The 17,380-nt window shown below is 44.3% G+C and overlaps 1 protein-coding gene across 1 annotated transcript; it reads right to left on the reverse strand.

Annotated features, from left to right (window-relative positions):
• Positions 1 to 30: 30 nt before the first annotated feature.
• On the reverse strand, positions 31 to 13,923 carry CYP46A1 (cytochrome P450 family 46 subfamily A member 1). The gene is made up of 15 exons (XM_071426497.1): positions 13,559 to 13,923; positions 11,675 to 11,752; positions 11,085 to 11,166; positions 10,469 to 10,542; positions 9,706 to 9,792; positions 8,997 to 9,135; positions 8,307 to 8,417; positions 7,403 to 7,559; positions 7,012 to 7,074; positions 5,737 to 5,809; positions 5,232 to 5,316; positions 3,300 to 3,410; positions 2,958 to 3,046; positions 1,988 to 2,054; positions 31 to 1,187 (listed from the first exon to the last, which is right to left on the reverse strand). Exons 1-15 carry the CDS (start codon positions 13,684 to 13,686, stop codon positions 1,026 to 1,028), a joined length of 1,506 nt encoding a protein of 501 aa, XP_071282598.1. The 5' UTR covers positions 13,687 to 13,923; the 3' UTR covers positions 31 to 1,025.
• Positions 13,924 to 17,380: the final 3,457 nt, after the last annotated feature.

Below are 17,380 nucleotides of genomic sequence, written 5' to 3' on the forward strand. Positions count from 1 at the left end.
ACCACCACAGGAACCTGACAGTGTACAGACTGTGTTCTTACTCTTTTAATTCACAAAGATATGAAACAAAAGTGGCAGCATCAAACGCCTTTAATTCTCTGTATTTCATGATAGAGGAGGCCCAACTCCTATTAGGTATGCACATTTCTGGATGGCAGCATTTTCAAATGATAGTTTTTTCTCCCTAGCAGGGCCTGCCTGCAAGCCTACATGCAGTGTTCACAGACACATCTTCAGGCACATCTGCAGGAGAAGGGGATGCAGGACCTTCCTGTCTCTGGCTCAAATTGCAGACACATTTCTTCAGTGGCAAGATCATTTTAAGCAGCATTTAGTTCAGGCACTTATTTCCAGCCCTCCTGTACCTACTAGACCATCTGGTCTAAGTGTTACTGTAGCTTTGTGGAAAACAATATGGGGAAAATCCAGGTTAAAATAAACACAGCAACACTTTCACCACAAAGAGTGTTCTCAGAAGAACGAGCACAGGCTGTGTGGAGGGGTAGAAGGAAGCAGGATAGTCCCTTTCTACAGTGTGGACAGGGAATCTATGCTTTGCATACTACCAAAAGAAAAGCAGAAGAGACTGAATAAAAATCAGGTAGTAGCATGAGGAAAAAGTAGTGGCCTCGGACTCTGATGTTTTGAGTTTTTTTTCAGATTATTCCTATCAATTGTTATTCACATTTGGAGCAGGGATAGAAAAATTGCTTTGACAAAGAGACTATCTCCAAACATCTCTTCCTAAATTCAGCCCAAATCTATGCTCTACTCTTTTCTGATTTTATTGTGTAAGTAAGAAACTCCCCAAACAAGGGCTTACTTAGACCATGTTGTGTTGTCTATAAGCTTAGTGGAAACCATGAGCTAGGTTTTCTTCAGTAAATTATAAGGAGGTTTAGAAATAATTTCAATCTAGTGATCCTCTAAAGGGGTCTACAAAATCTAACCTTTGATTAGTGCCAAGATTTCCAAAATCAGAAGAAACACTACCAGTAGCATGCCACACTCCCCTCCCTGAGCAGTCATGCCTGGCAGCGTCTTGCAGAGCTCCTTGGCTTTAATTTACATATTACTCCATCTAGTGGCTTTAAGGTTCCAGCCTCGATGAGTTGAAAATTCTGCCCTGGCACCAGCTGTATTTCAAACCTCTGCAGCAGCTTTGCCATCACCACTTTTACTTCCATCTGTTAAGAAGAAAATAGAAGTCAGTGACAGCAAATACAGCTTAAAGTCACTCTACTATCTTATACTGCTTTGTCAATACAGAGATTTGAAAGTTAAATGTTACTCTGTTCATGCAGCTGGTTGAGTTTGGGCAGGAAACCTGGGACTTCCTGGATTTGAAGGCAACTGACAGGCACTAAGATCAGTCTTTCTGTTTATGTCTTAAACCCATTTTGGAAATCAGACTGTAAAACTAAAGCACTCTGAGCACTGGTGCTTAGATGAGCTCACAGCACAGACCCAAAGCATTGGCCTCTGGCTGTCCTGAAATGCTCTCTGCCATGCTCACACACATTAAATTGTTCCTTCTGTCCATGTAGCCCCTTCCTCACCTTCTCTGTGCCAGGTCTGGATTGTGTCCTCCTCCAGCTGATGTTTTCCCTGCCTTGATTCTATCAGTGGCAGCCATGAGATGATCCCCAAGACTCCCTGCACATTCCCTATGTGCTTGACCCTGGCTAGAATACTGACTGTGATTCCCATTAAGGGGTTTGGATTTGAGCAGGCTGGCCCAGGAAAGTTTGGAAGGAGTGCAGCCTGCTGCTCCTCCCTGCAGACACCTTGGCTGCATGGATGGCTGCTCCTGTGACAGCATTTGAGAGACATGCCTGTCATGGGAATGGGGGGAGATCTTCCCTCTGAGGAGAAGAGGGGCAGTGCACATCAGTGTGGCCTCTGGTGCCCACCACCACCCATGGTCAGCACACCCTGAGCTGGCCCAGTGCTTGCTAACCAAGTGTTGTTCCAGGCCTCTACTCACCTGTGCAAACACCTGCCCGATGCAGGATCGGGGTCCCAGAGAGAATGGAAAATAGCAGTAATATGGCCTGCAAAGAAAAATGTTCAAAACTGTCACTCTGACAACTTGGTTGTAAAGAAGCAAGCAAATATTTCATCACAGCAGCAAGGAAATGACCTAAATATCCCCTCACCTATTGGACTTGTTAAAGCAGTCTCCAAACTAACTCTTTTTTGCTCCAGAGCAGCAATACAGCTCAGCAGCACCTTTCCTTGTCATTTCTTTACTGCATGGCTCAGCTGCCAGAGCTGTTTTGATGCAAGCCAGCCTTATTTCAAAGCTGAATGTCAAGCACACTCTAAATGCTCTTCAGCCTGTCATGAGGACATCACAATCTGCCCAATTATTGCTCCTTTGGGCAGCTCTGAACCATGTGAGTGAGGGGGTGTTTGGTTTAGGAGACCAGACTAACTCTAGGCTGAAGGAAAACTCCTGGCTCATGAAGTAGCTGGTGCTGATCTCTGCATCTGTTTAGTCACTCACTGGTTGCTTCTATTGCACTCCTGACCACTGACTAGACTTAGGCTGCCTGCCCACGTGGCTGAACAGCACCTTCTCTCCCTCAGCCCTTTCTCCCCTGTCTAATATGGAGACATTTAAAGCACCCTGGGACCAGGGCTGTCATGCATTAAATGCTTACAATGTACTAAGGCAAATATTCAACCTGGTTTGGCCCCAAAGCTTTGACCTCAATATCAACATTTAATAACAATAACATTGGTCTTTTTTTTTTTTGTAAGGTAACATGTGATCTAAAGAATTCTTGAACAAAAGCTGTGCATTATTGCTCTCTATTTACATTTGGATGGTTTAGTTTTACTCATACTGGAACAGAAAAATAACTTTATTCTACTTTTCTTTCCCTTAAAATATCTTCCTTTAATGGTTTCTTAATACATATTTAATAACATGGGAATAAAAAGAAGCTCACTTAGGTGCATCTTTGCTGAATCGGTCTGGATCAAAAGTAAGTGGATCCTTGAAAAACTTTTCCATCCTTCCCATCACATAAGTGTTGAGCTGCCAAAAAAGAGTTTATTTTTGCTAGTCAGGAGCAACACACTGAAAATGCATCTTTGCTGTCAGAGGTATAAAACCATAAATGCCTTCCACTCTCCAGTCCCAACTGAGATTCTTAATCCATACCCCAATTTTGGTCAAAATTTTAGAGAATCAAGTATAAATATGCCCAGGGAAGATTTTGACCCTCTCATCCACAGGTCTGTTACATCTGGATTAAGTGAGGCAGCTCCTGCAGGTGGATGGGACTCACAAAGACTGTGGTGTTGGCAGGAATTCTGATGCCATCGATGACGTGATCCTTCTGCAGCCTGCGGAGCGTCCCCGAGACGGGCGGGTACAGCCGCAGCGACTCCTTCAGAACCTAGGGCAGCAAAAAGCACAAGAGGTCAGTTAGTTATACACTGCAGGAAGCAGAAGTAAAATTAATTACTCCCTGTGGCCTTTCACTTCTGCTAAATGGGAAATTATGACTTTTGAAATGGATGCTGGTCTATCTGCCTTGGACTCCTGTAGGCAAAGTATATGGCTAAGTCTCCTTCAGGCCTGGTTCTTTCTTACACCTGGTAAAATAGAGAGAAAAAGACACAAAACCCAGAAGAGATCCTGGAACAGATCTAACACCTCAAGTTAGATGAACAACTAAGCAAAAAAGTATTAGGAAGCAAACTCAGAAGGAATATCTAAGAGTGAAGTCTCCTGCCCCTGATGAGCAGCACAGGCTGCCATGAGGATGGGTGATTGCCCCCACCTCCTTCCCAGCCTCAGCTCCTGCCTTTGTCTGCTTCTGCCTTTGCTTCTGCTGCTTGAGGAGCTGAGCCAGGTCAGAGACCCAAAAGGACAAAAAACAACCTGGCAAAGGAAAATGAATAGGGAATGTTGAGAAAAAAAATGGAACAAGACCACTTCTTTTGGTGTCAGTGAGCTGTAAGAATGGTTTATTTCATCAAAGTGAACCTAATTAACAGTGCACATGAGCATCGCACTGAAAATGCAATTAACAGTGTGCATGCACGAGTGGACTAATGGAAAAGAAACCTGCACAAAAGGATTCAGGATTGCCTGAACAACAGGAGAGGAGCCCCATAGTCTCTGATACTCCAGTGATGGACTGGCTCTGAGCAAGGGTGACTGATTTTGATTGTACAGATCCAAGATTGTGCTGTTAAATAAATTGTTTGCTTTGAGGAGCTCTCATGTGATCTGTTTTAAAACTCAAAGGCTTAGATACCTCATCCTAATTGGAGTGGTATAATTGTGATGGCGTTTGGAGAAGCCTAAGGAAGCCTGCTGCTTTCTGTAATCACATAGAATTGCCTTTTCCTTATGAGAAATAGATCTATGAAATCTATCTGCTATCCATGCACAGTAATTTGTGGGATGGGATATGCCAAATGGTAAAACACTGTTGCTCACCTCAGCAGGGCAGTTTAAAACAAAAAGGATCATGGTGGACTACTAAAATCACAGGGCAATTTATGCAGAACAGCTGCCAGGATTGTGATTCAGCCTCTCCTGAGGGCTACTGGTGTCCCCCATGTTGTGAAGAAAGGAAATGCAACACAAACACTGGCTAATAGCCAACACTGGCTTTGCAGTTCATTACCAACCAGCACTTCTATACACAAGACCTCTTTTAGGACCAAACTCTTTCCCCCACCACCCCTGAGTGACTGAAGAGGGTTTCAAGATTGAATAATGAAAAATTGACACTAGAAAACCAAGCCATTATTTTTGGCTATCCTCAAATCCCCCTTTATTGCATATGGTGAGATCATAGCTGGAAATGCTTTAACAATAATCAAACAAAAATGGAGCAATGAATTAGGAAAGTGTGCAAGATTCATATACAGGTTGGGCTCAAATTTGCACACCTCTCTTAAAATTACAGCAATTGTTTCACCTTAAACAGACAGGGATTATGCAACTCTAATCTAGCATCCAGACTGGAAATAATTAAGGAAAGCAGTGAAGGAATCTGTACATTTGAGGAGCATCTTCCCAATAAGTCTGGGCTGCTGCAAATGTGTCAGGCTACCTGCTGGCTGACTCTCTGGGGACAAACACTATCAGGATAAAATATTAGCATAGTTTTTAAAATTTTAGAAGTGTGAGGCTCCTCCATGACATGTCAGAGGTGCTACCAAACAGCTCTGCCTGGTACCTTACCTCACTCCTACAGTACCTGGGATAAGTAGGTGAGCTTGCCAAGATCCTCATAGTCAACGTCTCTCTTGGCACCAAGAACCTCATCCACTTCAGCCTGAGCCCTGCAGGTCAATTAAAACTTGTGAGATGCAGATGCCTGTTTCTTGCGAGGCAAGTTGATAAATCACATTATTTTACCTTCCAGACACTGAGTTGGACATAAACACCCATCCTCAGGCAAAATGCCAACCAATTCCCATCCAGGCTTCCTGAACTTTTACCTCATATCAGGATGAGGCAATGTGCATACAAGGCAGCTGAATCAGGGGGCATTTGGGACCTGCATGTATAAAGGCTTTGAAAAAATCACCTAGGTGAAACTGAAATAATCCATTGTACCATTTTGGATACAATCGTGCTAGGAAACTGTTTATTTTGGAAGGGAGGCTAGAATTTAATGATCCTATCTTTTTAATAACCTTACAATTAAGTTCACCTTGAAATTAACATCTAGCTGGGTCTGAAAATTGGAGCACACATACCTTTCCAGTATTTCAGGATGCTGACCCAGTGCCATTACTGTAAATGTCATCTGATTGGCACTGGTTTCATGACCTAATGATAACAAAAACCAGTTTAAAAGTTAGTATGAAATAATAACATGATACAAAGGTGGTCTACAAAGTGTTTGTGAATTGGAAGCTCTAAACATCAAACCCCAAATGTTTTATTTTAAACATGCTAGAAAATAAAGGAAATAATAATAGGTATGTAAAGTCTACATAAAGAGCTTTCAACAATGACAAGAAAAGGACATAGCTGGCAAAGATATGACCCATCATGCCTAAGCAAAGCTGCAATGGTTGCATGCAGCACCTACTGGTCATGAGCTCCCTAAAAGGAGGGCCAGTGAGGTCCAAGATTTGCCTTGTCGTATTATGGGACACACAGTGCTGCCAAAAAGGAAGGATTTGCTGGTTTTGAGGGAAAACAGAGCTTCTTATCATCTTTCTTTGAAAGGTCTGCTTTACATGTTAGGATGACCCTGCTTGAGCAGGGAGTTTGGACCAGAAGACCCTTCCAACCTTACCCACTTTGTGACTCTCTGATGTGGACACTTTTCCCTTTTTTTCATGGATAGACATATGTACTATTTTTAAGCATTACAGAAAACAGAGTTCTGCAAAGATGTTTGCTACAATAACATCTTTCTTGCTAAAGAACAGCATTTTGACCACACCTTCTTGTGAACCTAAATCATCTTGAACTGCAAGATCTGCAAAAAAACCCCAACTATCTCATATAATTACTCAGCCCATTCATTTTCTGATTGGCTTGACAATGCCTTCTTCTACTTAGGGAAGAATGGCATTTAATCATGTGGATGAGGTGATGAAAAGACACATTGAACATGTAAAAGATGTTTTTGGTGGGGTTTAGTGGGATCTGGGTGGTTTAGTGGGATCTGGGTAGAAGGGCCAGAACCCCCTAAGGAACAGCCTTGCACCCCAGTGGGCAGTGGAAAGACAGAGGCTGGAACAGAGAGTGGGAAGCCGTGGTTGGAAAACAGCAACCTGGCATTATTTGCTGTGTTGGTATCACTGAAAGAGGACAATATATCATTTGCCTGTTAAATGAAGAATTCTCTTCAGACCTCACCCAGCTGGTCCTATGCCAGTGTAATACTTGGTCTTCCAACCAAGAGATTCCTGGTTGCAGGATCATCACATGGAGTGATGATGTTAATAATGATGTTAATTATGATTAAAAAGGATGTTAATCTTAACCTTGTAGACAGCATTAAAGTAGCTACCAACCTGCAACAAAGAAAGTCATAAAGTTATCCAGAATGTTTTCATCATCTCTAGTCTCCTCCAGAGCTGTTAAGATAGAAAAACAAATTAAATCAGAAAATGTCCCTGTGCCCCAGCTGGACCAGCCAGAATGCTCTGCCCTGTTGGGCACATGTTGGCTGAGATGGCATCAAGAGAGGATGCTGAGTGGGCATTTCAGTGGTGACTTGTGACCAGTACTTGGTCCAAAACAAAGAAACAGCGAATTTTCAAAGTAACTCTCATTGTCTTCAGTGTGAAAACAACTTTAAAGGAAGATCCAAGTTTAGATCCCCTAAACAATCCTCCCTGAATTTCACAGCAAAAAATACCACAGAGAAATTCACTCAAACAGTGACAGCAAACTGTCTCTTACCATCTCCTTTCAGTATCTGTGTAAGAATATCCATTGAGGTTTCTTTCCCATTCTGGATGGCTGCTCTCCTCTGGTCAATGCACTGCTTCCCCACACGTCTCAACAGCCTCACACTCTCCCTGGTCTCCTTTAGCATCTTCTGCTTTCCTGGCATGAACTGAATATAGAATTTCTTTTGTCATTTTATTCCTTTCGTTGGTAAAAATAATGTCAGTGTTATTTTACATGTGAGCACCTTGTTTTGCACTAAATGACACTTGTCACTGAAACATTTGCTCTCCATGCAACAAACTGAATGCCTGGGGGATGAAGGGTTTGGGCTGAAATAAGAAATATTTCAATCTGTGCATGCTGATGTCGTGTCTCATCAGAGTCAGAGCTGATGTTTTGGGGACTGTGAGCAAAATTCATCACCTCCCAAACTGCAGCATGCAATGCAGAATCTCACCCCTGGTCTCAAAAAGGAAAACAGGAGCTCTAAAAGCCTGAACTACAGCTTTCATGAGACACTGGAATAATTCTTTACTTAAATATTTCATATTACATCCATCATGTCCTAGCAGATGAATCTGGTAGATGAATTTGGGTTGAAAATATAATTTTTTCACAGCAAGAATGCTCTTCCACTTTGAGTGAAGGCTGCCATCCTTCATGGATAAATGGCAAAAATCTGAATTTTTAATGGGTACAAGAGCATAAAACCATATCAGAAGGAGACACATGCAGGGGGGAACAAAATTAATTTCAGAGTTTTTTAAAGCAGTAATGAATTTTATCTTGATGCCCATTGGAGGGAAAGATCTACAGATGACTGTTTCCCTGATACATATGGACACAGCTCCATGAGCTCAAGGAGGAGCAGCTGAATGCGAGGAGAGGGGACTGAAGTGAGGGGAGTACAGACCCTTATGAAGGGGTCGCGTGCCTTGTTCAGTCCCTCCATGATCTTAGTCACAGCGTTGGGTAAAGGTGTCTGGTCATCACTCAGGGCATTCAATTCCAGGCCAAAGGCTGCCTGAAAAGCAGGAGAGAAAAGGGCAACTTGCTGAGGTGGGGGTGAAAGAGCAGGATAGCCTCACAGCACTGCCTCTTCCCCTAAAAATACCTCAGGCTGGATCCTACCTTGCAGGAGGCTGCGAGGGGCGGCCAATATCAACATTATATTTTCTCCTTATTTGAGTGGATTAATAATTTACCACTATTCTCCATTCCTCCAAACAGGCTTGCATAGAAAGGGAAAAGGCAGCATAAGGCAGCCTTCCTGCTGACATGCAATGGCAATAATACAACCTCCAACCATGGGAGAGCCCTGGTGTGTCCCTTTTGGTATGGAGGGGTGGGAGGCATGAGGCTGAAGACTTTTGCAACGTGTCCCCATCCTGCAGGCCATACCTAGACTATGCATACCCTTCCCTACCTGCCCTTTCCCATGGACTGAATGGAAGTGGCACTATTAGTCCTGCAGGTCTTCTGGCACTGCTGGGTAAAGGTCTTTCTCCCTGCCTCCAGCTCCTGATCCCATCCTGCTGCTGGAAGGCATCACTTCCATCCCTTCCTGCCAGTTGAGAGGAAACAAGAAAGGGATAGCTGGTACCTTTCCAATGACATCCATAGTCACCCGGCTCATCATTGACAGCATGCTAAACTCTGTTTTTCCATCTGCCTTTTCCTCCAGCTTCTCCATCAGCTCCTCTGCTTTTTCATTAAAAGTTTCCATCAGACCAATCAGGTAGCTGAACAATCAATAAAGATGAGTAATGGGGGCTCTGATCTTTGCTCAGTCAAAAGAACCTTTGTTATTTTCCATAGAAAGTGGTCAAGTTTTTTAAAATTTATAATTAATTTGCCTTAATGCATTAAAAAGCAAGCTTATAGAATGAGCTGCATTCTTCTTACATCAGTCCTGCTCTGCCCTGCCATGTAATTAACATGTGTCATGGCAAAGGGCAGTGGCCTGTGCCCCTTGCACATAAACTTTATCTTTGGACCCTATACACAATGCATCAAACCAGACCAACCCTCTGCCTTCTCTTTTCCAACAGGACAAGGCAGCCATAACCATGCTCCAGGATACACAACCTTGGGACCTTTCTGCCGTTGCTAAGTTCATGGGTGTCACTGCTCTGTGGGAAGTCTGGTCAAATTATACTTAGCATGGGAATGGAGTGCTGGATTCTTTGTTAAATATGATTTTGGCACTGAATGTTGGGGTCTTTTTCATCCAAATATCAAATAATGACAGGGAGAAGCATGACAACACAGTAGAAGTGACAGTTAGAAGGTCCCAGAAGTATTTGCCTTACCTTCGGCTGAAAGCTGGGTCCATTATCCTCCGCTGCTTGTGCCAGTGCTCATGGTTGCAAACAGTTACCAAGCTATTCCCTAGAAACCTAGCACACAGGAAAACAAGGAAGGGAGCAGGTTTATGCAAAGGAGCCTGCTGAACCCCATGTAGTCACAAATGTAAGTCTTTCACATCTACTTTCTTCAATTTTTCCATGTGTAAGGAGCACCTTTGAGTATGCAACCATTGCATCGCTGTGGATGACAACCAAACCACAGATTTTTTTCTGCAGGTGGGTGTGGACTGCTGAGTCCAATAAGATGCTAGTTCATTACACCTGTTATGTAAATAATAAATATTATAACTGGATTATTTTATTTTTTAAAGGTTCAGACTAACAAAGAAAAATTCTCTTTTTTTGGAATTGAATTTAGAAGTTGCAAACTTCCATGCCTTATGGAGTGCTCTAAAATCAGTGCTCTAAAATCTGAGAACTTTGATGATGGTCTTTAGCAGACTGCTCTGAGACTAACTGGACATCCCCAGGGGGAAAAAGGATACATGATCAAGGTAAAACAAAATCCAACATATCCTCCTCCCTGACTGGAGAGACATTTGACTTGACATATAGTTTAATAGGTACATGCTGCTTATGTGTGTCTGGAATCAGAAATTAATCCCCACACTACGGTAAATGGTCTGAGTCAAAATGACATGCCTTTGATATTATTAATCTTGCATTTATTTTCAGATCACAGTGGCTTCAGATGGGTTTTGCCTACCTCTCACCAAACAGGCTGAAGAGACTACCATACACTGTCGGATCCTTTGGGTGCTGTGGTGACATCAAGAACTCCTAAAATCAAACCTCAGGTCAGTGAATACTGTGTGCAATCTGTTTCCCAGACAAAACACAAAATTTCACTCACACATATCTACTCTCCTCTTCTGCAGCTATAGTCTGAAGAGTAGATTAATTATTTGGCATGCCCTGATTCCCCAGTTCCTGTGCTGCTAGCTTGCTTTGCATCCCTCTAGCACTTTTTTGCCCAATGACCTGAAATCTCACTCTGTTGTAATTGCAAAGATTTAGAGAAAGACATTTGGTCTCTTGTGCTCCATTCATTTGAGATACTAAGCTCTTGCAGACAGCCTGCTTTTCACAAATGGAAAATGTTTGCTATATGTGCTGTTTAAATAAAAGTAACAAAATAAATTAACTGATCAAGGAAAAAAAAATCAGGACAGCCTGGAGAGCAAAGCACTTCATCCTCCTAACCTAGCCAGAGCCAAGCACGGATTGACTGCTCTGTGCTGCTCTGATCATCAGGCACCAGCTCTCCTGTTATGGAGGGATGGGCCTATCCCCACCATTGATTTGGCTTTATTTTTCAGTACCTTCACTCCTTCAGGACACACAATCAATACTGAGATTCTGTGAAAGGCATTAATTCGTACAACAGGTCCATATTTCTCTGCCCTGTAAGATGAGAAAATTTAAAAAAGAGAATTATGGCACAAACTACCAACATGTAACAGCTCAGACCTAATAACCTTGAAGGACCAGAGCACATTGCAGTGGGAACTACTGCAGTCCTCAGCCAATAAAGCCATTAAGAGAGAATCACAGGACAGAATAATCAAAGTTGGAAGAGTCCTTCAAGATCATCTGATCCAACCATCAACCTATCACCACCATAATCACCCCTAAACCATATCCTCAAGTGCCACATCCAAATGCCTCTTGAACATTTTCATGAAGTTACTCCACCACTATCCTTATTCCTATGGCTAACCATTCTTCCAGTGAAAAAGTTTTTTCTAATATCTAATCAGATCTGAAAGATCAATGCTCTCTCTCTCTAGCTCCTTTGCCAACCTTCTCAATGATGCTAATTATGTAATTCTGTAAGGGTTTTTGTGCCTTGATTTCTCCATATGTGCTACAGGACTACCCCATTCAATGTTATTGATGTGCCTCAACTTACCACCGCAGCAAGACATCTGGTGTGAACTCCTGTTTCCTCACCATTCTCCATATGATTGGCAGGTGTCCAAATAAAAAGCTGCAGAATATGAAGGTTAAGAGTGTCATGAGGATGCCAGCATAGGGTTTTGCATGGATTGCAATCCTAGTTGCTCATGTTTTCCTCATAAGGGAAGATGAAAATAACTCTGAGCTGTGCCAATGCCCAGCCCTCACCAAGCTGGTGAACTGGGCACCAAAGACAGGCTGGTGCTCACATGCAGCCAGGAAGACCAGCACAGAGATGGATGAGATCTTTTTCTTATGCTTTATTGTAGGAGATGTTTGGGTCTGGATGGAAACCCCCATGAACTGCTTTGCTCTTTGCCTGTCTGAGTGAATCCTGACTGCAGCTATTACCTTGCTGTACATGAAAGAGATATTTGCATTAAATGCTCCTTAATACATGCTTATCCCTGGTAAGTGTAACTTTATTTCTGTCAAAGGATTTCTGTTAAGGGAAATTAGGAATCATCTCTTTCTGTCCCAAACTGCATAATTTCAAATACTGAGGAGGATAATTACTGATTAATATTGAAATTGAAGAAATTAATAAAAAATGTTAACTCTTCAAATATAGCTGCATTAAAAACTTAGAGATAAATTCCTTCTTTCAACTGTGAATGGTGAATTCCCATTGGCTTTGTATAAATCTGAGGGAAGATTTGGCCAAGCTCCTCTCTAAATGAAGCAAGCTGCACTCAAGATCTGTTTTCCATTTGAGAGACAGAGAGCCATGTTATCATCCTTTATAGTATAAATAAACTATGGGGGAAAACAGGCTCTTATTTTATTACTGTTGGAACTGGGAGGCACTTAAAATAACAAGAACTCTACAAAGTTACTCAACATCTACAGAAACTTTTAATCCTCCACTTGTTTGACTTTTCCTTTGTAATTGTATCCCAAAAAAGATGTGAAAGCCTGAAACACAACACAGAAGTTTCCTTTTTTAGCTCTGGAAACTGCTCTATCTGCAGCACAGGAAACAAGGTACCACTTGTGGCTCTTCTGGTGTGCCATCACACCACGGTGTTACTTCACACCTCAAAATGAACCCAAGGATGAGCAGGTTCAGGTATGACAAGATGATCCTCTCTCTACTTTTGGTGTCTGACCCTGATTACACAAGGAGGCTGAAGCCTGGAGGTGGGCAGGAGAGAGTGGTGTCCCTGTCAGGCTGTGTACGAGTGCTGGTGTCTCTTCCTGCGGCATGGTAGGGAGGACATGTGCACCCACAGGTGAGGTTAAGTGGGGAGCTCACACACTCCTGCAGGGGCTATGACTCCTCGTGACAGCGCTGCCACTGCCTTGCTGGCAGCTTTCTTATCACCCCTTATCACTTACGACATTTTTATTTATTTTTGGCAGAAGCTAAACACCCGGCTTACGAAGGAGGGCACGGAAGGTGACTGCTGGAGTTAGTGTCAGCGTGGCTCCGGGCGCACTGAGGGACGGGGGCGGTGCGGTCCCTCCTGCGCGGCTGACGCTGCTGTCGGGTCCCTCTGCAGGGTCAGGAGCAATGGCGCAGCTCCTGCGGGCGGCTCTGAAGCGCCCCTTCGTGCCGCTGCGGCCATGTAGGTCAGGACACGCAGTCCCGGCCGGGCAGGCCGTGCTGCTGAGCAGGATGCGGGATCCCCGGCGGTGCCGGCGCTGCCCGGGAAGCGGGCACCCACCAGCGCTGTGCCCAGCCTACGTGACCCCTCGCCGCTGCCCTTGCCCGGCCCTCGCACGGACAGCGGCTGGAGGGCTGATTTTCTGCTCTGAGGCCGCCTCACGGCTCCGGTCTGGCAGCGGAGCCACCGAGCCTGCCCGCCGCCGCCGCGCCTGCCCGGCCGGCCCTTACCTCTCCCGCGGCGCGCCGGGGATGTAGTCGTACTTGGCGTGGATGTAGTGCACGTAGCAGCAGTACAGCACGAAAGCCAGGAGGGCCAGCGCCAGCAGGAGCACCCCCGCCGCCCAGAGCACCTCCATCCCCGCCGGCTGACAGCGTCTCCCCCGTCCCGAGAAGCAAAGGGCGGGCGGGCCGGGCCAGGCCTCGGGGCGGGCGGGGACGGCCCTGTTTAAAGAGCCCGGCGGCAGCGGCCTATGCTGGGGCGCGGTGCTTGTAAAACACAGGCGCACGGTGTGTGTCGATGGGTGTGCGGGTGCGTGTCTGTGTGCGTGTGGGTGTGTGCCTGTGCGTGTGTTGCGGTGGGTGTGGGTGGGTGTGGGTGGGTGGGTGGGTGGGTGGGTGTGTGTGTGTGCGCACGTGTGTAGATGTAGATGTGGTCCAGAGGAACACATGAAGATGCTCACAGAGCTGGAGCACTTTTCCTATGAAGAAAGGCTGTGACAGTCGGAGCTGTTCAGCCCACGGAATAAGAAGGTTCAGGAGAGACCTTGTTGCTGGGGCTGCAAAAGAGCTTGTTACAAAGGGGAAATGTCCTTGAACTTAAAGAATGCAGATCTAGATTAGATATTAGGAATAAATTCTTTACTATGAGGATAGTGAGGCACTGGAACAGGTTGTCCAGAGGAGATGTGGATGCCACATCCCTGGAAGTGTTCAAGACCAGTTTTTTATCATTATATGCAGGCAGTGCATATAATGATAACATGGTATGAGTATCCATCACTAGGAAAGATATAGCTGATAGCAAGAATAGCATCACCCAGACAAAGTTTAAAAACTGAAACTAGCTGATGTTTAAAAACTAAAGCTAGCTGATGAAATCATGGTTTTAAAGACATTCAATGAACTTCCTGATGAAACAATGATTTTCGGAGTGTCATCAATGTTTTTTCAGCACACTTCAAGAATAGATCATAACTATGTGTAAGTTGTTGTTTCAGTGTCAGAATAATTCCTGTGAAAAAGTTCTGCTTGTACCTTGTTTGTGAGCAGCTAACTGGGAGGTGATAAACTATTTTGTATTTTATATATTTTTATGGGAAAGAGAGGTTATGTGATACAGTTCTAATCCCTGAGTAAATCAGGTACACTCTCACAATCTCAGGCAAATATAATTATCCTGATAACTCACCTAAATATTCAGCCTGGATACACTGCAGAAATTATCTTATTTTTCATGCTTTAAAGATGAACTTCAATAAAAGCTTTTGTTATTGTTCCAACAAACTTTAATACAACCCTTTGTTTGTATTCTAACGTGTTTCTATATCCTTGAGTGAAGGACATGATCCCAAGACACTCCTGTGTTTGTGATCTGCCCGGCAGCCCCAGGCTGCGCTGGGAGGAAGGAGCAAGGCTGGGCTGGGCTGAGCTGGGCTGAGCTTTCCCCCGTGTCCCCTTGCTGCTGGGGACTGAACTGCCACCGCGTGGACATTCTGCCAACCTGCACATTCCCGGGAAAAGGCGAGGAGCGAGAGAGATCTGGGAGCCGACCACAAGAGCAGAGAACTGGGAACTGTTAACAGGTGAAGTTCCAAGGCGAATTTGAAAAGCTGGTGAGACATAGGGTTGGTCCGAACTCCTGCTCTCTTTTGCTTGGCGTTGCATGGCTGTCTAGGTTTGAAAACATTCTGTTCTCTCTCTGAAGGTGCAGCATTGTTTAAGTTGTAAGTGAGGACAGCAAGGAGAAGGCAGAGCATAGGCAGCTCTTGTGCTGGGAAATGCCTTCAGCAGCACACAAATAGCCAGAGAGCTGGGCGTCCTGGTCACTCAGAATTTACCACGGCAGATGTGGACAGGAAAACTCTAATAACAAGTTAGTCATGATAATAATGATAAATTAGCTGATCTAAAATCAGACCTCTAGCCACAGGTTGATATAGCTGGGTATAGGAGTCAAAACAAAACCTGCAGTGGGTTAGGTGTTACTTACCCAGCATTGCGAAATACAGACCTTTGCAGTGATTTTCACCCTGAGTCAGTTGTCCCCCAGCCCTTATATACTGAGGTCCTGATCATTCTTAGTCAATAAAAATTTCCAGCATGGAGTGGACAAGTGACTGGCAAGATGTTATTACTAACAGGAACAGTATAAGCATTTAGTGATTGCCAACAGCTAATGCCCCTGAGGAACAAACTACTTGAGGTGATACTTGTACAACTGACTGAACACTACAGCTTTTTTTTTTTTTTTTGGTTAAAAATAGCATCCCTATTTACCACATTATTGCAAAGGAATGATTTCCATTTCCATCATAGCTGCTTTTCTGACAATGTTGAAACATTGCTCGAGGCAGCTCTATATCTGCACCTGTGCCCCAGACATGAGAGCCTTGGGAAAGTCGTGTACGAGGCAGCAAGGTATGAACACACATCAAATAGGCTCCATGTTTTGTTGCTTTACAGAGGAAAAAAACCTATGTTTTCTTAAAGCTTACATTTGGAATACAGTTAGTAGTTATCAAAAGATGCTTACATCTCTTTTCATAGAGAAAAATATGATTTTATGTCTGAAAGTATCTAAGGGGGCCAATGCATCTCACATGCCAAGCTGACCTTCAGAGAGGACTTACTGGCATGTTTCCAATACAAAATCAGACTTAGATATTGATACTTATGACTGTTTTTGTCCTCTGTGCTTCTGAATTTCTATGTTGACCACACCCAAACAGCAAGAGGCTGAGCTCTCCTATGGAGGGATGGATTTGTGCTGGGGACTGTCCCCCCACAGCTGCATCAATGCTAACTTGTGAAACAGGCAGGCTGAGCTGGCACAGCCCTGGGAGTGGTTTGCTGGCTTTGGGCCCTGGGGCAGGGCAGGCATTCAGGAGCTGCTGTTCCCCCTTGGCCATCATAAAGCCCAACACAAAGGTCTAACTGGTGAGAGGCTGATAGGGGAGATAAAGGCAAGACAAACACGATGGCAGCATGATGGCAGCACGATGGCAGCACGTGAAGCTGGGGCCCCAGGCTCACCTTTGCACCCTGTGCCAGTGCCACCCACAGTGCCACCACTGAGCTTTCTGAACTTGAGCCATGTCTTCAGTACAGTTTCAATGTCAATGGGTTTCTCTTTGCTTATTTAATGTGATACATGTGCCTCATGCTGTTCATACCCTGCAGCCTGACCTGGGCAGAGCCAAAACTCCCCTGACATGGAGGATATCTTCATGGCATTCTCCAGCCAGGGCTCAGCTCCAGGAGAGTTTTGCCAGTATTTGAGTGAGAGTCCCTGATACAACACCCTACCTATTTCACTATCCCTCCACTGCTTGAGCAGCAAGCTCTAAAGATTATTCCTCAATAGGTTGGGAAGATTTATCTATTGGATTTCTTGGAAAGAGCATGGTAAGTTCAAATGAAGATAATGTCAATACTGCAGACTGCAACACAGCGTGGCAGTGAGTGCTCAGGCTGGATGCTGGGCACCACAAGGATGTAAGTGAAAAATCCTGAGTTCTGGGCAGAGCTACTCTGCCTTGGAGGTAGAGAAAAAGACATGGAAATGTTGAGTTTACATTGTTCCCTTAGAGATATGGTGGGTCCTCTATGTGATGCAGCTGTGCTAACTTAAGGAAAGCTATGTAAGGAAAAATGCAGGTGCTCTAGTTTCAGTCACAGAGTTGAATCAGGAGTCAAGGCAATAAATGATATTGCTACTAGACAAAACTTTAGGACTGCCACATAAGGAAGTACATGAGGAAGTCTGGTTGCACTGTGGGCTAGTTTAAGATTTATCCTGAATTAGCATCCAGGAGGTATACTGTCATGTTC

The sequence above is a fragment of the Agelaius tricolor genome, unplaced genomic scaffold (assembly GCF_023055355.1).
Source record: "Agelaius tricolor isolate 1412-34295 unplaced genomic scaffold, bAgeTri1.0.p SCAF_5, whole genome shotgun sequence".
Taxonomy (NCBI): Eukaryota; Metazoa; Chordata; class Aves; order Passeriformes; family Icteridae; genus Agelaius; species Agelaius tricolor.

Excerpts from the sequence above, each read along its gene's own strand:
- CYP46A1 (XM_071426497.1), bottom strand. The coding sequence starts at position 13,686 with ATGGAGGTGCTCTGGGCGGCGGGGGTGCTCCTGCTGGCGCTGGCCCTC. Across the intron at positions 11,753-13,558 it reads CCCGGCGCGCCGCGGGAGAG|CTTTTTATTTGGACACCTGC; the intron begins GTAAGGGCCGGC and ends CATATTCTGCAG. Across the intron at positions 9,793-10,468 it reads TTCAGCCTGTTTGGTGAGAG|GTTTCTAGGGAATAGCTTGG; the intron begins GTAGGCAAAACC and ends CCTGTGTGCTAG.